Genomic DNA, 21,306 nt, shown 5'->3' with positions numbered 1-21,306 from the left:
GCGACCCTGCCGGGGCTCGGGGGCGCGCGGCGGCCGGGCAGCCCTCTTTCCTTGATGGTCGTGGTGATCGTAAACTTCGGGTGTTTTATGATTTTTGTGAAAGCAGCCTGATGACGTGCTGCCCGCACTCGGAAAGCAGGCTGGTGCTTACTTATTGTTAGGGTCCTGGGCAGGACCCGGGGAGCGTGTCCGATCACGGCCATTCGACAGGACAGAAATTTGGATGCTAGGGATGGTTTTAGCAAAGACGCTTCGATGAGGTGTTGCGGGACTGACATTAGACCCCACGTTTGCCTCTCGCCTCCCACACTCCCGAGTGACCTTGGATGGCTGTTTCTGCCAGTGGACGGCTAAGGCCATGTACCTCCTCACAGCGTCATTACGAGGGTTTAATGATAACTAAGAAACTCCCTATGTAAGACCGGTAATTAATGACTTGGGGAACGAGATTCTTGAGAGAATTTGTAGTGTAAAGTATTTTTCGGTCATACTTTTAATCATTTGACAAAGGGTTTATCGTGTCCAGTGGGCCTGAAGATGGAGAGATATAACGTGACGCTCTTTTCTGTTACTGCAAAAGTTAAACCATATAAAAGCTCCCCTGCCAGGCGTGGTGGCGCACGCCTGTAATCCCAGCACTGTGGAGGCTGAGGCAGGAGGATCCTTGAGAGTTCGAGGCCAGCCTGGGCTACAGAGTGAGCTCAAGGCCAGCCTGACCTGCATAGCAAGACCCTGTCTCAGAAAGACAAAAAGACAAGAAACAACTCACCAAATATAAGTCCTGCTGGGATGTATTACTGCTTCAGGGGAGTCATCCTGGTAATGCAGCAGCTGCTGTAGTTGTAGGGTATGTCTTCAGTCTTTTTTTTTTTCCCCCTGAGGTAAAATTTTTCCATGTAGTTATACTGTATAGTCTGCTTTTAATGACTACTTTGTGCGGATGTACTGTAATTTAAGCACGGGTTGTTTCTCCAGATTAGTTTTATGGAGCTGAAAATGCTGCATATTGCGGCAAGGAGTTAGAGACTTAATGCTTTTCAGAGCAGTTTAGGTAATTTGGAGTCATAAAATGTGTTGTTGGTTCACTAAATTCTCACGAGCATTATTAGTTAGATTGTAACTGTTATTGGCAGTTAGCTAAGGTATGGGGAAGGAGCTGGGAAAGTGCTGAGGCTAGAGAGCTTAGTGGCCCATTACTTTTGGTGGATGGGGACGGATTTGAGAAAAATGGGAAAGAACTCTTATCCAGCTAGGGTTGCCCAGCTTGTGAGCCCAACCGGGTTTTTTTGCAGAGCAGAGATAGGATCGAGGCTGCTGTTTTCTCTCACAGTAGCCTGTTCTGATCCTGTAGAGTGTACTTATTTTCCTACTTTTACTTGGCCCAAACGTACTCTGTAGAACCTGTTTCTTCTCCTACCTTTTAATAAATGTAAAACCTTGCTTGTAGTTTTTTTTAAAAAGATAGGGTCCAGGCAGTCAGCCTGCTGGTGGTACTCCAAAGCCTTGGTGCTGTAGAAGGGAGCTCTGGACGGGCAGAACTTCCACAAGACAGGACAGCATAAGGGGTAGGGATTTGGGATAAGATTGATGAGCATGTTGGTGAGAACTTTGAAAATACGGACCATAGTTATGGGGTAGAAATAGTGACAGTGGAGAAATTCTTCCTGGGAGGCCTACTGGGACTCTGCTCTTGACATTTTCTCCAAGAGAGAGTTTCAGAGGACTGATCTGGTGGATATGTGTGGTTGCCTCTAACGGTCTCTGCCTCTGAAGTTTAGTACTGATTTATGAAAGCTGATAAAAAGCTAGTTTGTCCACTGAACAGGAAGGAACTTTTATGTAGTTAAAAACTTGGATGTTGGTAGAAAGTAACTGTTTTACTGAACTCCGGCAGGATGTTTGTGGTAGCTATAAATACCTTCCAGCAAGGAACTAAAAATGGAGATGTACTAATAAGGGAGGAGGGGCCTGGGGAATGTTTGTAGCTCCGCAGTCTTCCTGCTGTATCACTCCAAGAGGATGGAAATTATCTGTGAGAGAAGAGAGATGTTTGGAGATAGCCTAGACTTTTGAAGGTCAGACCCAGCAGAATTCTGTAAAAATCGCTGTGTAAATTAAGGCAGTGTAACAGTAGTTAGCATATTTGAGTACTGGGGATTCAGGGAATTGGTGGACTTTGAAAGTAAATAAACTGTCACTGGTTGTATCAACATTGCATCTCATGAAATGGAACACTCTAACCCTGCTGACATTTTAGTACTTGGCTATAGCACTTATCACACTGCCCTATGAATACCGAGTAGCCCTTCCCCTTTCTCCTAAACCGTGCTCCTTATTTTTATGTGTATGTTCGTTCGGAGCACCTAGCACAGTGTCTGGCACCCTAGATAATGAATGTTACTGAGTTAAGCTCACATTGGAGACAGATTCAGACAGCAGGGAAATTGAATTTCTGGCATTTTGCACTGGTTATATGGAGCATACTTGGCTATTTTGCTCAAATTAATTGTAATTTTAAAAAGTAGTACAAATATACAAATTGGGATGATTATGAATGAAAAATTCTTGCATGAGAGAAAAATTGTACATCTTTTTATGTTCTGGTTTTTTAAAAAGTGAGGACAGTGATCATTTTAAATAGATAAAAATTGAGTGAAATGTAAGAAATGGCATAGAAATAAACAGATGCAGGAATTGTTAGGATGCACTCAGAAAAACTATGATTGATAGGAAACAGGAAAATACTAAGACTTGACAACATTTTGCAAGATCACAAGAGAAGAGAACGGGGAGTATTGGTGGCATGGAAGTTATCTGGTAAGTTGAAAGGATGTGTAGAGAATGAATCTTCTGCAGTTTCCTCTGTGTATTCTTTTCCTTAACCTTTTCTCCAACCAGTTCTGACATAAGTGCTGGGGAGGAGACCGTGAGAGTGGAAAAGGCGTACTTTGTGACTTTTAATATAATGAGGGAGACAGATACTTACTTAGTCAGTATTTATTTATGTTATCTAATAAAACATGGGAGACATACTTATTTGGTTATTATTTATGTTACATAATAGAAGTTGGTGCAGATTATATTGCAGCATGGAGAGGGAAGCAGTTACTCCTCTTGGGAGATTAGAGAAGAATGTATTCTTTGAGGTAGATCTGGAAAAAAGTCACCCAGATTGGTAGTGGGAGGACATTAAAACTTAACAGAAATATAGTCAGGAGTGTTCAAGGCTTGTTCTAGGATTGAGATCTAATTTGCGTGGTGTAGTTATAAGTATTTATTTACATAGAATACCCAAAGTACTCCACCAAAAGATTAGAACTATAACAAATTCAGCATTGTAGCAAGGTACAAATCAGTACACAAAACTCAGTCGTGTTCTGTACACCAATGATAAATCCGTCAAGAAAGAATTTAGGAAAGTAATACTATTCACAGTAACATCAAGAAAAATTAATACTTCTGAATTAACCTAAAAGAGGAAGTGAAAGGCTTCTGTAATGAAAACTATAGTGCTCTCACAAAGAAGATCAAAGAGGACATTAAAAATTTGAAAGATATGCCCTGTTTGTGGACCAACATTGTCACAATGGCTATACTTGCAAAACTGATACACAAATTTAATGCAGTCCCAATCAAAATTACCTACAGCATTCCTCGCAGAACTAGAGAAAACAATCTTAAAACTTCATGTGGAACCAGAAGAGATCCAGAATAGTAAAAGCAGTTCTGGGTAACAAGAGCAAAGCAGGAGGCATCAACAATTCAGGTTTCAAGTTATAGTGTGAAGATACAGTGATTAAAAACAGCATGGTGGAGGGATCACAAATATATACTGGAGGAAAGATAAGCTTCTTAACAAATGGTGCTGGAAAACTGGCCATGCACGTGCCGTAGATTGAATCTAGACCCATATCTCCCACCATGTACTAAACGAAAATCAAAATGGTTCAGAGATCTACTTTTTTTTTTTGAAACAGGGTCTTGCTATGTAGTTCAGGCCAGCATTGAACTTACTATGTAGCCCAGGCTAGCCTCAAACCTGTGGCAATCCTGCCTCAGCCTCCGGAGTGCTGGGGTTACAGGCATGCGCCTGCCACTACATATGGCTAAGGATCTAAATATTAAGATAGAAATAATCTGCTGGAAGATAAAATAGGTAAAACTCTTGAAGACATAGACTTAGGCTAGGGACTGCCTGAACAGATCTAGTTTTACAAGAAATAACATCAAGAATCAACAGATGAGATTATATTAAATAAAAAGCTTGTGCATAGGAAAGGAAACAAATAGCAGACTGAAGAGACAACCTGTGGAATGGGCAAAAAATTCTTGCTAGTTACTCCTCTGTCTTAATTACTTCCTCATTGCTGTGACAAAATACCTGACACCCACAAGTTAAAGGAGGAAAGGTTTATTTTAGCTCACAGTCTGTGGAGGTTTCAGTCTGTACCTGCTGGCTCCCAAGCAGGCAGAGGAGAAAGTCCCATGGCAGGGCAGGCAGGAGGCAGCAAAGCAGCAAGCCTCCCTTCCCTTTGATTCCATCCAGCCTGTAAGATTTTGAGTGATGCCACCCACACCCACAGTGGGCCTTCCTGTTAGCACACCTACAACTATGCTAAACCAGTGGGTGGACTAATTTAGTTATCACACACCTTTAATCCATATTCACAGACCCTAAATCCAGCAGCCTCTGAAGAGCTGCACCAGTGAGTGCATGAGACTCGGAGGGAATACCTAGATACAAGCCATAACATCCTTGGACAGAAGACTCATATATAAAGAACTCAAAAAATTAGATTTCCAGAAATAAAAGACCCAGTGGAAAAAATGGACAACTGAAGAAGTAGAAATGGCCAATAAATATGTGGAAACATTTCCCAACACCTCTGGCCATTAGAGAAATGCAAATTAAAACCACTCCAGAAATATGGCTGCCCTCAGAAAGTCAAAAACTAACAAATGCTGCCAGGCTGTGGGAAAAAAGGAACTCTTCTACATTGTTGTTGGAAATGTAAAGTAATAGAACCACTGTGGAAATCAGTGTAGAGATTTCTCAAAAAACTAAAACTAGAAATTCCATTTGATCCAACTATTCCCTTCTTAAATATCTTCTCGAAAGCATTGAAGACACCGTACCACAGAAATACATGCGTACCCATGTTCATAGCAGCACAACTCATAATAGTTAAATATTGAAAGTGACTTATAATGCCCACCAACATATAATGGTATTTATACACCATGTAGTACCACCCTGCTATAAAGAAGAATAAATTTGAGTCATTTTTAAGAAAATGGGTGCACCTTGAGCATAATGTTAAGTGAAATCAGACACACAAGTTTAACTATTACATGGTTTCTCTTATGTAAGAAACCCAAAGTATAAATAAACAGCAAAATAAAAGATAGATATTAGGAAACAGTGAGATAGATATTTTACAAATGAGAACAGGACCAGGAGCTGGAGGGTAGGGGAAGGGGACAGAAAAAGAATTACCATAAGTTATGTGTACATGCCAAATTTCCGTGATGAATAGAGAATCATTGTGTACTGCAAACGTGTACTAATACAATTTAAAAAAAATTTTAAGTATATGTAAGGGAAGCTGGGCAAGGTGGAGCACGCCTGTAATCCCAGCACTCACGAGGCTGAGGAAGGAGGATTGCTGCAAGTTTGAGGCCAGCCTAGGCTACAGAGTGAGTTCGAGGCCAGCCGAAACAATATAGCAAGACCCTGTCTCAAACCTCCCCCAAAAAGTATATGTAAAGGTGAATATGCATACGTTACATACAACTGCTATGCTATTTTATATAAGGGACTTGAGCACCTAAGAATTAGATATCTGTAGTGATCCTAGAACCAATTTCCCATGAATACTGAAGAGTGACTATATTTATGAAATACTACATTAAATAAAGTTCTATTACAGTTGTGATGCCAGTAAACAACCAAATTAAGTAAACAGGTAGATTATAGACAGTAACTAGTTTTCATTTCACATGGCTATTCTATTGGTCCTGAACACCTAGAACACTTTTAAGGGTTTTAAGACCCTTTTGTGGTTCAGTGGGAAGGAGTGACACATTTGTTAATGATTTCTTCCATGGACCCATAATGGTGTGATAATATATGTACCACATTTATTCTTTGTGCTCTGAAACTATGTGTTGTTTATTTTATACTGATTCTTTAATTTCAGCCCTTTCCCCCTACTTGTGATGGACGTTGATTATGTACCAGATGTGTTTAATTCTGGTGCTTTGATTACCTGACACATGATGTCATTAGCAGCCTATCAGTTCTTGATCAACCGCAGAACTATTGAGTTGATGTAATTCTAGCCAGAAACAAAGCAGTTGACATTTTAATTTAGCTTGTACAGATTTACCATAGGTAAGTGGAGTATTTTGAGATAAACACAAAGACCTTTCTTACATTTTTTGTAGACTTCATAGATGTGCACCTTCTAGACTGAAAGTACATGAGAGGGAGAGTATTTGAAGAGGCTGGGGCAGAGTTTGGGATCAGATGATGAATGACCCTTTAAACTGTGTTCAGGAATTTGAACTTTACGTCTTGAATACTTTTTAAAGAAGTTTTAAAAGTAGAGGAATGAGAAAATCTGTTTGATTCTGGAAGAAAACTCTGGGAGCAATATTAAGAATGAGTTGGGGAACGCAAGAAGATACTTGACTGAACTCATTTTCAGAGGCATCTTTTGGAATCTCATCCCTCCTCTTTTGTTACTTGAGAATCTGTTGGTTAATTTCCCATTCTGTTTGCTTAATTTTGCTTCCTTTAAAGTTTACATTTTTCTTCTCTGTTTCCTGTATTCCTCTTCTGTCCTCTTAGACTTGCGTAGACTGAGGTGTGCACCCGACAGGTACCGGAACTGCCCTTGTTAGCAGTGAGCAGTGGTACAGTCGCCTAATCTGATGGCTGCTTTTCTTTTTCTTACTGGAACTCTTTGTGGCATTTGTTACTTACTGTTGACCACTACATTCTTGAAAGTATCTTGCTTTGACTTCCTTGATGAAGTTTCCTGCTGTTTTTCCTATTTTTCTAGCTATTCTTTTCAGTATTTATTTATGTTTTACTTAATCACTTTTTTCAAAGTGTTGGAGATTGTGCCCAGGGCCTTGGGCATACAAGGCAAACACTGTACCACTGAGCAACACCCCCGCCCTCTTTTCAGTCTTCGGAGTCTTCCTTTCCTCCTCATCTGCCTAAAGTAGTGGTTTTTCTTAGAGTTCCGTCCTTCATGTCTTCCTTTCTGTTTTCTAAGCACTTACTGACAAAACTGTATCTCTGATGTTAGCCACTGCTTTTAGGCTGCCAACTCTAAAACCTACATACCTCACAGGCTCATGTTTTCAGCTGCTTCTCTTACAGCACAGGAACCCACAGTCAAACATGTCTGAAATCAGTCTTGTTATCTTTTTAATTTTTTTTTTTCAATGCTAGGCATCAAATCCAGGGCCATGTGTATGTTAGGCACGTGCTCTCCTACTTAGCTATATCCACAGCCCAGTCTTTTCCTTTGTTAAAAGAAAATATAGTCATGCCTCTTACACAAACTTGAGGTGAACATGCATCAGAGATTTTTCTCTCATTCATTAGTGAGAGGAACCAGTAAGATACAAAGTCAGTACAGAAGAGAAACATACTGCACATTGGTAGATAAGAAATACAAAAATACCTGTAAAAGTCAATGAGCTAAATAAGTTGGTAACATTCATAATCCAAGCTACTGGGGAGGCTGAGGCAGGAGGTTAGAGAGTCCAAGATCAGCTTGGGCAATTTAGCAAGACAGTGTTTGAAAAATAAATTAAAAATTAATTGGGCCGGGGATATAGCTTCGTGGGCCCAGTGCCTGCCTGGCAAGTGCAAGGTCCTGAGTTTGATTCCCAGTACCAAAAAGAAAAAAAAAAGATAATTAATTTAAAGGGCTGGTGATGTAGCTCAGTGGTAGAGTGCTTGTTTAGCATATTCAACACCCTAAGATCAATCCCCAGAACTGAGTGGGGGAAAATAAACCTAATAGCTACAAGGCAATAATCAGTTGATTCCACTGAACACAATTTGCCTTGCTGTGAACAGGAATTTTTTGCATTATTTTAAGTTTTCTACCAGTTTCTTCTGTCATAACAGTTAATATAGGTTAGTCAAAGACCAAGAAAGGTGCTCTCTTAGAATAGATAATTCCTCGAGGCTCCAGAGTTTGAAAGGCTATCCAGTAGTTTTCATATTCTCCCATTTCAAAATCTTCCAGTTTCCCCTTGTATTTTCTCTACACTTGCTGTCCTCGTCTTCCATCCTTGATCTTAGTGAATAACATGCTGCACATGATAACTATTAGAAACTTCAGTACCATGCTCAGCATTCCTTTGATTCATGTGTGCCCTTTAATTATTAAGTCCTGTTCTATTTCTTAGCCAAAAATTGCTTTTCCATCCCATTTTTTATACTGCCAGAGTTTTCAAAATTATATATTTATACTCATGCATTCTGTGTATAATGCAAGCGTTTTCATACTTTTATACATTTCATTCTTTTAAAAATCACAACAATACCGTAACTCTGTGGTATAGCTTCTAAGTTCCTCCATGATTCTTATCCAGATTTACCTTCCTGGATGTTTTTTGTTGTTGTTGTTTTTGAGAAAAGGTCTTGCTGCGTGATTCAGGCTGACCTCGAACTCACTGTGTAGCCAAGGCTGGCCTCAAACTTCTGGCAATCCTCCTGCCTCGGCCTCCCAAGAGGTGGGATTGCAGTTGTGCACCACCATGCCTAGCTTACTCTTTTGGGGTTTTTTTCCCCCTGAATGTATTTAGTGCTCCTTTATAAATTTCCCCAATGCTCAAGCTTCATTGAGTCTTTCTTTGATACTTCTGTATCTTAATACAATACTTGCTATTTCCTTAGCTTGGGTTCACCACATCTTACCTTGCTTTAAAAGGTACATCTCTCATTTCATCTCTGTGAATCTCATTGCCAGTGGCCTCAGGTAGCGTTAGTTCTTTGTGCCTTTGCATCAAATTATGCTTTTATTGCTTGCAAGATTCTTTTTCTAGAAGGTGGGGGGAGCCTCTTGAGGCTTCTTTGTGTTTAATACAGGGCTGCCCTGAGTCTTATTTGCTGAATCTAAAGTAGTAAAGGTTTTTTTGAAGTTCAGGTGATCAAGTAGGTGGTGATACTATTAATTGAAAATAATTTTAGTTTTGAGCCTATTGAATTGGAGATATTAATGTTACATTTAGAAAATGTTCAAGAAATAATTGTGAAAGTAGGAGAAAGCAGGAAAGACAGATTGGTCAGTAGTAGGTAACAGTCCAAATTATAGAAGTTGTTAAAATGACACAGAATGCCAAGCCATGTGAGAAGATAGTTGTACTAGGAGCTGGCAGATAGGGAACAAGAAAGGAGGTGAGACGGAGCAGTTAATCTTCTTCTTCTTCAGTATGGCCTGGAAAACATTTACGGGAACAGAAGCTACATATTTTTTTCCCAGAAGTTATATTTTGAAGCATTGTATGTGTGTGATTCTTTTAAAAATCAGATCGATATATATTTTTAAGAATGAACGAAATATTATATTTTCATATATTATTGATTCCTGGCCTTTACCCTCTGAAATGGGCTTCTACAGTCTGTGCAATAGAAAGTTTTCGTGTCAAACTGGCTGCAATATTACATTATTGCAATTTATGTTTATTGAGATCAGATAATTCATTATTACTTTCAAGGGGTAAGAACATTATGTTTTCTGCCTCTGGGGAGGGGGATGATCATTTTCTTAAGAGAAGGAAGGGTTCAGTGCTCTCTTTGCTTGTGGGTTTCCTCTTGTTCACTTTTGATCTAGATATTGGTGGTTATGTTCCAGTCCTCCTGCATATGCCCAAGAGGATTGGGAGTGGATGGACAACAGCAGAAGCACCATTTATTCCTGTAGAGATTAGAAACAAGTTTATTGCCCTGCTTGTCAAGGCTCAGGACAGAGAGGAGGAAGAAACAAGTAAAAAGGTTTTGGTTTTGGAAAGAAGTTGGAATCTCCTCACCCTGGGACATTAAGATCCACAAAATTGCTGAAAGAAAAAGTACTACCTTATTGAAAGGTAAGATATTATTAAACTGTTTTAAGGTTTAAGCTATTTTAGCCACATAAGCATATTTTCATAGACTGAATTCAAGCAGTCATTTCTGCCAACCCAAAATTTTTGTCATGTAATCACCAGTCCAGCCTTGCTGGTGAAAAGGAGACCATGTGGCTGGAGAGGTGTGTATAGTGAGGGACAACCTTCACAACATTTCACTGAGTTTTGAAATGACACTTACTAATGCCAGGCACTGTGCTAGGCCTTTGATACAAAGAGATGAATGAGTTATCCTATCTACCTTCCAGAAATGCTCGTTTAAGAAAAAAACTGATGATCACAATGTGATAAGTGCTATAATTGGTAGGTACTCAGTGTAATGAGTGGTCCAGGGTTGGAGGCGCAGCTCAGTGGTAGTGCTTACCTAGCATGCGTGAGGCCTTGGTTAGATCCCCAACACCCAAAACAAACAAATGAACAAACAAACACACAAAAAATGAGTAGTCGAGCTCCATCTGAGGCAGTAATATCTACACCTTTTAGAAGTTCATGAGGATGGAAGAAAGGGATGGTTTCAAGTTTGGGAGAATTACATATTCAAAAACATAGGTATGAGAAAGCATGTTGTCTTGGAAGGATTCATCAAATGCCAGGGTTTGTTATCTGAATGCTTGTGATGGGGAGAAGAGGAAGGAAGAGCAGTATGAGATGTTAGGTGGGTAAGTTTGGGCCAGTTGTGGACTTTGCTGAAGAAATGTTAATTTTGGCTTTGGGGAAACATTGAAGATAAAAACAGGAAGCTGGGGCTGCCTTAGTTCTGAGAAGGGTGGGAGAAAAAGTAAATATGGTTTTACAATACAAATGTACCTTTTCTCTCTAATAGAGGCTCAAAAATATAGTCCTTCTTATTCCTTTTTTTTCTTTTTTGCTAATATTTCTGGTGTCCTTATGTTCTAAACATTGTAGGGTACTAAGTAGAATTTTCACCGAGAATGTTGAGAACTCTTAACATTTACCAATTTGTACCAACTTTGAATACCTTCTAAATTGCATGCATGCCAAAGATCTTTTCTTCTTTCTGAGTAGAAAACTGTAAGCTCTACAGTGAAAATTAAATTGGTCAAATAAATGCTAAAAGAGGAGGGAGCCAACTTTCTAGTATCTAGTAATGACTACAACAGGATCATAAATTATGGTGACCGTAGGAAAATAATCTCCAAAGGGAAGTCAGGCTTAATCCTGAGATTTTTTTGTAGGTAGACCTTTATAGTTTGAGAATTTATTAGGGCATCTTGAACAGACCCCACAGTTCTGCTTGCTGTAGAGACCAGACACAGGGATAGATTCTGGAGTTTTGTTGGTGGAGCATTAGCTTTCTGTTACAGGAGCTTGCTGAAGTCACAAATCAAGAAACAGTGGGAAGATGATGACTCTGGGGTGAAATACTTAAGGAGGGATGATACTCCCATTGTGTGGAATGTGGTCTTCCCCAGGAACAAAGAAGAGAGGATAGCCATGGGACACATGATGTCCACCTAGCGGGTTTCAGTACATGCAAAGGCCTAACTGTGTACTTCAGCCGGGAAGAGTACAGCCAGCCGAGATGGGCGAAGGGCTCTGCAGCAGCATAGGCAGTGATTCTGTAGAGTTGTAGGAATCTAATCTCAGGGTGGCATTTAGTTTGGAAATTACATGTAATCTAGTTGGAGAAGGAGTAAGTGGCATTTAGTTTCAAAATTACATACAATCTAGTTGAGCAAGAACTGTATTTCAGAAAGCATCTGCCAAGATTGGAAGGCTGAATTAAAAGTCAAGGATTTCAGACCAAAAGCAAGATATTTCCATAAAATGAGCCCCCAAAAAAGCAAAAAGTGGAGAAGGAATAATGCTGAAAGGATACCTTGGAGTATTCAAAATAAGACACACCAAGAGAAGTGGACTTTAGTCCTCAGGACTGTCTGTGTGACCTCTGTGAACATTTACTTAGCCTTTCTAGGTTAGAAGCTCTGAAACATGAGGATACCTTAGTGAAGGAGTAATGGATTGGTAGTTGGGGCATGTGGCAATGGCTACAAGAAAATCCTTTCTGGTGGAAAGGATTATACTAGGGATGAACTGGAAAACAGTGCCAACCTGAGCTGCTTCTCATATTACAGGCACACAGGCAGTTTGTCCTCAGTATAGTGCCATAAAACAATCTTTTGGGGGGAGTGGTACTTAGGAATAGAAGCCAGGGCCCTTGCACTAAGTTATATTTCTAGCCCCGTTTGTGTTTTTTGAGAAGAGAGTCTTGCCAAATTGCAAAGTTCGCAGGCTGGGCTTGAACTTCTAGTCCTCTTGCCTTAGTTTCCCAGAGTACTGGGATTGCAGGCATGAGCCTGTAAGTACAGCTAAATTGAGAAACTTTAATAGAGAATACATGATAAGTTTAATTAGCACAGGAAAGATTTTATCATTAGCAAACTTAATTTAAATCTATGAAACTATATATTGAAGGACTCAAAAGGAGTCTCTGAATAGACCCTAGAGCTCCTCTCTGCAGGGACAAGGCACTTGGTTAGATTTTGAAGTGTTACTAGCTTAGAACATACTTGATGAATATTGAATAGTTTAACCTAGAAGGAAATTCTCTAGGTTAAAAAAGCATTTTTCCACAGTAAATGTAATCATTATGCAAACATGTACTAATAAAGTTTTTGTTTTGTGAGAGTTTCTACTGAACTCACATATAAAGAATTCATTTTATTTTAGTCTCTAACATTGTTTTGATATGGGACAGGATGTAAAATAGGTTTCCTATGGGATAAAAAGTAAGGCATAACATAGATTATTAGTTCCTCAACCTAGATAGCTCAATAAAACATTGCATTTATTGGTTAGAAATTGATTAGAACTAGAGAAGATTTTAAGAAAAACTTCGTGAAGATTCAGAGTAGGGTATCAGAAAGCTGTAATTCTTTCAGTGAGTTTATATGATTAAGACAGGTCGGTTATTTATAGACTGGTGACGATTATAGTAAAGTGTTACACATTTGTAACATGCTTTTCTATAATGTATGTCATTTAATATTTAAAACAAAGTTTAAAATACTAGGGCAAATAGTGCTATCTCTTTAAAAATGAAGAAGAGCTTACAGAGGCTCAGTATTTTGTGGAGGGTCATAAAGTTAGACTTTTACCATTATACTGACTTCACAGTGTTTCTGTGGGATGATCATAATTCAGGCACGGACTGGTTTCAGATTCCACTTTCAATAGAAAAATTCCTACACAAAGTTGAATACAATTGTATGTATATATGAGATTTTTTTTCTGTCAACAGTTTTTGAGTAGGTTTTATCATGTGCTTTAAGTTATATAGGAACTTAGTGCTATTACTAGCACCACAACATTAGCTAAAAAGGCATGGTTAATTGTTGTTTAAAGTATTGTAGTTTTCCAGGAAGATCAATAATACTCAAAAATCTGGAGAATATTTTTATTATGCCTTTATAATGAATGTGACATTTGTGGAAGTAAATTTGTGTATGCCTTTGAAGACTAATGGGAAGTATTCTTATTTTGACGATTTTTAAAATTCAGAATAATCTTACATAATTATAAATTTGTAGATTTGACTTAACAGGTTATAAACTAAGACCACTTAAAAAAATGCCCTATAAAATTGGCTACTTTGTCATTTAACAGGATGAAGAAACACGGAAAGATTATGACTACATGCTGGATCATCCAGAAGAATACTACAGCCATTACTACCACTACTATAGCAGGCGTCTAGCTCCTAAAGTGGATGTCAGGGTGGTGATTTTGGTCAGCGTGTGTGCCATTTCCGTGTTTCAGGTGTGCATCGATTTATATGTGTATTTGTATGTCTGTGTATGAGTGCGTATTGCCTACTGCTGGTTACCAGAACTGCATTAAAAGTACCTTTATGTAAAATTTTGCTTCCAGTTGGGATTAATTTTTTTATACTAGAAAATTATTCATTTATTTCAAGCAACTGAGGGTATTGTTATTTTTGTCAGTTGGAAATCCGGTGGTGAATATTGTTATGTAACTACACCCTCACCCCTGCCAAAGCTGGGTCTTTCCTGGTGCTCCCTCTAGAGTATTTGTTGTATAATAGCCAGATCATGTCATTTACCTTTGTAGAACTTTTCAGTGATTTCTCATAAACTTGGGAAAAGTAAGAAGTCCTTAGTGTGGCCTGACACGTCCTGACTCCCTCCCACAATGCCAGTAGCCCTGCCATCTCTGTAGCAGTCAGAGGTGCCCGCGCGTTTCCACGTGCTTCCCAGGGTGCTACTCCTCTGGCTAAAACCACTGAAACAGATGAAAAGGGATACAGTAACCTTTCATGTTGTCTTAAAATATCTCAAAAATTTAATGGGTTGTTCCTGTTACTCTTAAATTAACTATCTCCATCATGTGCTTCTTTAGAGGAAAAGAAAAAATGAAGTGACTAGACTAAAACAATTTGCTAGTTTGAGAATTACTTCTCCAGGTTAATGATATTCAATATGCATAATAAAGCAGTTCCTATTAAAGAGTAAGGTGTAGTGTTTTAAATGTGTCTGCTTTTCTAGTAGCATTACCCTTTCAAAGAGGGAGAGCAGGGATAATTTTCCTTTTTGCTTTAGATAATGTAATACTCTAATAACTTTTTTCTTTATTATTTTGTGTTATATCTAGTAAACTGTTGCTATACTGCCTCAGGATATTTATATTGTAACTGCTGTGTTCATTCAGTAAAACGAGAACTGAAATATATGACTGTACTCTGTAAGGTACAGGGCTTTTTCTGAAGGCAAAACCCTTTGTAGCTGAGTATGTGTGTGAAGTCAGTTAATGCTTTCCTGTCCCAATACAGAGTTCAAACATATTTGAATCTTTCAGTTCAAAATAGGACGTGAGTTACTGTGGTATATGTGGATGGCTTAGCAAAGAGATAAAAGTGATACAGTTGCCTTAATCTCTACCAGTGATGGCTAACCTTTTAGAGACCCAGCCCCAAACCCGTTAATTTATCGCAAAGTGCCAGCACTGCAGTTAAACCTGAATATGCGATGCTTGGTGCTGGGGCGGTGCTGGGGCGACAGAGACGGCTCTGCACGCCTGCCTCAGCACGTGTGCTGTCAGCTTGCCACCACTGATCTGTACCCTGTGGATTTTAGAAATAAATTTCTTACCAGCTAGTTTTTGTTATTTAACTCTTCTTCTAGTAAGTAGATTACAGTTAAAGAAAAGGAGACAGAGTTCTTAATAGTGATCTAAGGAAGAGGCAGTGGAGTAGAAATGTGAAATGACAGGTGTGGTGTGATTCCGTTGACCCGTCATCTGACCTTGGATGTTTGCTGTCAGAATCAATGACTTTTTGGTTCAGTTGACTTTATCCTACTTATTCAGCCTTGAGATCCTATGTACATGTGGGCTTTGTTCAGTTGCATAATTTACTTATAAAGTAAGAGCTTTGAGGTCCATATATTTGTTTTTGTTTTTGTTTTTTCCTTTTTTTTGAGACAGGATCTCACTTTGTGGTTCAGACTGGCCTTGAGCTCGCTTTCCTCCTGAGTGCTAGAGTTACAGGCATGTGCCGCTGTGCCCAGCTGAGATCTTTATTTTTAAATGAGTTCTTGGGTAATGGTATTTACTAAGACCCTTTACTATTGGTTTAGTTTCAGTGAATTGTGGGAATGAAAGTGACTTATTTTTCTTCATTAAATATTCTAGTTTTTCAGCTGGTGGAATAGCTACAATAAGGCCATCAGCTACCTAGCCACAGTGCCCAAGTACCGTATCCAAGCAACAGAGATTGCTATACAGCAGGGACTACTCAAGAAAGCCAAAGAAAAAGGCAGAAACAAGAAGTCCAAAGAAGAAATTCGTGACAAGGAGGAGAACATCATAAAGAACATTATAAAAAGCAAAATAGACATAAAGGGCGGCTACCAGAAACCCCAAGTCCGTGATCTTCTCCTGTTTCAAATTATCTTAGCGCCTTTCCACCTGTGCTCGTATATAGTCTGGTATTGCCGCTGGATTTACAATTTTAACATCAAAGGCCAAGAGTATGGAGAAGAAGAGAGACTGTATCTCATCCGTAAATCTATGAAGATGTCAAAGTCTCAGTTTGATAGTCTGGAAGATCATCAGAAAGAAACTTTCCTGAAACGCGAGCTCTGGATAAAGGAGAATTACGAGGTGAGTAGCGACGCCGCTGTGATTTTAGTATCTTCCTTCCTACCAAGCACTCTTGCCTGTATGATGAAGTGGGCTTAAATTGCTGAAAGCTGAGGTCAAAGGATGGATAATACCTTATTTTTACTGAACGTATGACTATTTTGTAATTGGGCATTGGGTTTTTAATCTGTAATTTATCTTTTTAAAAGGTATACTGGGTTCAGATACTTTATCAGATAACTCTGAAAAAAGTTTTAAAAATTGTCTCATGTGTTAAACTGCACTGGAATGATGTAGTATTTGCAAGAGTGTTAGAACAATTTTCTGTTAATTGCACCAACTACAATTTGGTCTTTCCCAAGCTTTCTTCTGGTCATGTAAACCTAACCGCAGAGTTTTTTTAAAAAGTGTAAGAAAGGGAGAGGGGAAAGGGAATGATAAAGAATTGGAAATGGAAAAAGAACAGTTTCAGAATAATTGAGCACAGAACCTTCTGCCTGGTAACTAACATGTATGGAAAGTTCTATTTTCCTTTCAAACATTATTAATGCCTTTTAACTAGTACATATTTGTAGTGCATAATGATTACATTCATCATGGAGAGTGGGCTGTTTTTACCTCCGCTCCCCTTGGTTACCTCTCCCCTCCTTCCATCTCTTGGTCCTCTTCCCATTTGCAAAATGTGTATCTCCCTGGTGCCTATTATCTGTCTTTTCCTTTGCTCTTTATATTTTTAAATTAAGTCAACTTAAGTCAACTTACATGCCTTTAAATTTTGAGCCTCTTGGTCTGGGGATATAGCTTAGTAGTAGAGTGCTTGGCTAGCATGGTGAAGCCTTAGGTTTAATCCCCAATAGTGTACTTTTCATTAAATACTTTTTAAAAAATAATTGTCAGCTATAAAAATTAACTTGAGGGATCGGCTGTTTATCCACAATGTTCGAGACTAGTGTCTTATTAACATGATATTGTTTTAGGTTCTGGGTAGTTAATTGGTTAATATATTGAATATAAGACTAGAGCACCAGAACCCTCTTACAAAGTTTGAGGTTTGTTTTTTGAACTTCATAGTCACTGCTTTTTATAGGTGATGTCCTAAATAGATTTCAGTGAAAGTAAAGTTTTAGTCTGAATTATATTTAAGTAAATTAACTTGCTGCAAGTTGCTGGGTGTTTTGGCAGGTAAATATATTTAGCCTGTTAACATGATAATGGAAGTTAATATATTATTTAGCTCTTAAATTTATCTCTTAGACAAAAAAAACCTGCCTTAGATGACTATACTAGGCTGAAGTATCATAGATTTTTTTTTTTTTTTTAACTTTTTTTTTGAGACGGTGTCTCACTATGCAGTTCAGGCTGGCCTTGAGCTTACTTTGTAGCCCAGGCTGGTCTCAAACTCACAATAAGCCTCCTGCCTCAGCTTTCCAGTTGCTGGGATTATAGGCATGCATGACCATGCCCGGCTTCATAGATTATTATATGAGGTTATCTTAGTCATTACTTCCTAGTATTTGGAAGTAATAATTTCTCTCTAACTGTCTATAACATTACAGTTTGTCCATTTAGTTTCATTTGACAGACACTAAAAGTTAAAAACAGATGTTCTTTGTAGTGTTGATTCTTTAATATTAGACATTAGTTGTGTGGGGGAAATATTAACCTAGTTAAACTCAGTTTACATAGAATTTCCGTGAGGAAAAAGAATACTTTCCTAACTTACAGAAACCTGTGACAAAAAGGTTTTACTAGTTCTGCAAGTTTTGTTTCACATTGTTAAATGGTTACTTTGTATTTTTAGATGAACAGTCTTCAGAAGACAAATCAGTATAGCCACTGTAAACTTGTACCTGAAATTAAATTTGAAAAATAAAAAAATGCCATAAAGTTAACAACAGATGTTTCTCTTTTCTTTGTAAAGTTATTTAGTATTATTTGTACTTACAGGTTTACAAACAAGAGCAAGAAGAAGAATTAAAGAAAAAGCTGGCAAGCGACCCCAGGTGGAAGAGGTACAGGAGGTGGATGAAGAACGAGGGGCCGGGGCGCCTGACCTTCGTGGACGACTGAAGCCTGGTGGAGTGCTGCTGAGCCAGCTTCAGTTTGATGCTGTTCCCACAGCTGAATTACTTTAGAAATGTGTCCGCTGCTCCTCAGCAGTAACTTCAAATTCCAGAGATACTCTATTAAAGAGAATAATGTAGAAATTTCAACTTTCCCTTAAAACTTTATACACAAAGCATTTATGATTGTTCAGTTTTTATAATCTATTTGTGGGTTTTGTTAAAAGATTTGACATGAAAATTTATTAGTTGCCATTTAAAAATTTTATATTTCAGTGAAAAAGTTTGACATGAAAATTCATGATACCACGTAAAATTTCGGTGTGGTGTTATTCTGCAAGAGTGCTTCCTTATTCTTCGTTACAGCGCTACGTCTTCCTGCTTTCCTGGCCCGTATATTTTCACAAGCTGTAAGAAACTGATAACATTTAATTACATTACTATGTCTTTTTGGACACAGACTTCTTCAGCAGAATGATTCAACTATCATGTTGTCTTCATTATAGTCATTATAGGGGTGAAATACATTCAAAGTAATCTCTCTAGGAGAGTCTTCCGCTAGAATGTCTTTAAATCTCCACCCTTCTTCATTATAATACTTTTACTAAGATCAGAAACTCTCCAAGAGAGTGGGTCTATCCTCATGTCCTTGTAGGATGATCTTGATTACAGTCTTATTATAGGACTATCACCGTATTCTCAAGTAGTTCTGCAGAAGGGGACTTTGTAAAAGGATCTTTTGTACCACAGTACCTTTTTTTTTTTGGAGTGGGGGGGCGTCCTCTCCAATTGAAGAAAATGGCAAGAAATAGTGTGCTAAAAAATTGTTTATATATTATGAAGTCCTTGAGTGGTGAAAAGTCCATTGTACATGAGAATACTTACATGCATTTAAACTAGAGAGAAAATATGCATGGTTGTGTACTGTTCTCTCAACCACTGAAATATAACTGTTTTTATATATGTGGAAGTGAAAGTAAATGATAATTTGAGTGAGTCAAAAGCATGATACTATACCAAAGTACCAGTACACATTCATGGCAGTGAATCAGTACTCCTGTAAAGGATTTATCCTATTGCTTCATATTAATAAAATGGTTGTAATATATCATGTTTGTTGGTATCACATTTTAAACTAAATATTAATATATTGCTTTTTATATAATACAACTTTTAAAGATTAGTGTAGCATAGTAGATACACAGAATCCCTTTATCCTAAAGTCCTTGCATAAACTCACAACATGTAAAGGGTTCTGTCCTTGCTAATTTAGACAGAGACGTGAGGCCAGTTACGTAATCTGTGAATGATTGCTTCAGTTGCCTCAGTTATAACACTGGGAAAGAATTTGACTGGACTATTTTTAGGGTTCTTTTGCAGCTCCAAAATTCTGAAATTACATAATTATCTTTTTATAAATTCTAGCTAAAAATACCTTAGGGATCCATCCTTTTTTAGGGATAAAGGTAAATTATAGTAGCTGTGTTTCCAAGCTATACCCAATTCTTAACCAGAGATGAATGCCTTTCAAAGGTGCTGTGATTGTCTGGAGTCAGTGGTCCTTGTCTTGCATTATCATACAGCTAACACAAACTGGTATTTATCATCTCTGAACAGAAATTTGTGCCGCGTATTATGTGGAGACTAAAAAGGAATGTAGATACTTGCCTCTTTTTTCATAATTTTCAAAGAAATGGGCCGGGGATATAGCTCAGTGGCACAAGTGCTTGCTTGGCAAGCACAAAGGCCTGAGTTCAATTCCCAGTACCAAAAAAATTTTTTTTCAAAGAAATTTATGATTGCCTATATTTTTTTATGTACTAGTAAGGAAAGAAAGAACAAGAGACGATAGCATTCATAGTGATTGGCTGATGTAGACAGAGTATCTTTCTGGACATGCTATCTGTGTTGTATTTCTTCCTGTCATTTCTAAAATTGTCCCCAGGATCCTGCATACTAGGTGATGTTTGGTCTGTCTTTTGGGGTCACAGTCACTGTGAGTCAAGACGAATGAACTGTCATTAACAAGAGCACCATCAGTCTCTTAATGCACTGCAGTATCTGTGCTTTAAAATCCTAGGATGGAGGAAGAGCCATTCGTTGCCACTAATGTCAGTTAAATATCTATTTTCACTGTCACCATACTCTGCCCTTCTCCAAAAAAATACCTCTCCATTTGAGAAACTTGCGGAGAAGAACCCTGTTTAAAGGACCCCACAGGTCCCCTAGTTGTGGGGCTCCTGTAGAGATGTAGTTGGTGGTGTTCACTTTAGGATATCATCGTTTCCTTTTCATTTGGGATTTGGGGGCTGATAGAGCATAGCTGTCCTCTGCTACCTGTTCATTCATTGTCATGTCATATAATTGAGCTCTGCAAAAATTACCCTTGAGCATGTATATATCCATGTCTAATCCCTCCATAACAAGATTCCAGTCCTCACTCTTTCCTCAGTCTTATTTCTTAAGGAATTCTTCACGTTCTACAAATCATAGGATGCAGTTTCATAACATATCTATTAGATACCATACCTGAAACCTTAAAACACTACAGTTGGTATGTAGGATTTCAAAGAATGTTATGTGAACCAAGCCCGATGGCACACACGTGTAATCACAGAACTCGGGGAGCCTGAGGCTGGAGGATTGCAAGTTCGAGCCCAGTCTGGGCAGCTTAATGACTTAGTGAGGCTCTGTCTCAAAAGAGCTGTAGATGTAAATGAATGGGGAGGCCCTGGGTTCAATCCCCAGTTTTGCCAAGAAAAAGTTATATGAAAAAATATTTAGAGAATAAACTATTTTAGTGCTATGGGATTTCTGTTTAGAAAATCATGTGTTTCCTTTGAGATTGGAAAGGAGGGGGGAAAAGGCACTAAGCACTAAACTTTAACACCCAGATCTAATAGGTGGGAGCCAAAGGTCTTACAACACTCCGCTAATTTTCTTTTTTTTACTTTTTTTTTTTTTTTTT

General features: G+C 38.4%; 1 protein-coding gene across 1 annotated transcript in view; it reads left to right on the top strand.

Annotated features, from left to right (window-relative positions):
• The window catches only part of LOC102009610 (dnaJ homolog subfamily C member 25), a gene marked incomplete in the record, with an annotated part of 20,104 nt that extends 658 nt beyond the window's left edge, over window positions 1–19,446 (top strand). The window contains 3 exon segments of the mRNA XM_013513302.1: window positions 13,783–13,935; window positions 15,826–16,296; window positions 18,223–19,446. Of these exon segments, the coding sequence (XP_013368756.1) occupies window positions 13,783–13,935; window positions 15,826–16,296; window positions 18,223–18,345 (747 nt within the window).
• Window positions 19,447–21,306: the final 1,860 nt, after the last annotated feature.

This window comes from Chinchilla lanigera, unplaced genomic scaffold, assembly GCF_000276665.1.
Source record: "Chinchilla lanigera isolate Chin_1 unplaced genomic scaffold, ChiLan1.0 scaffold00018, whole genome shotgun sequence".
Lineage (NCBI taxonomy): Eukaryota > Metazoa > Chordata > Mammalia > Rodentia > Chinchillidae > Chinchilla > Chinchilla lanigera.
Note: the sequence above shows the minus strand (reverse complement) of the source record. Positions and strands in the feature narration are given on the sequence as shown.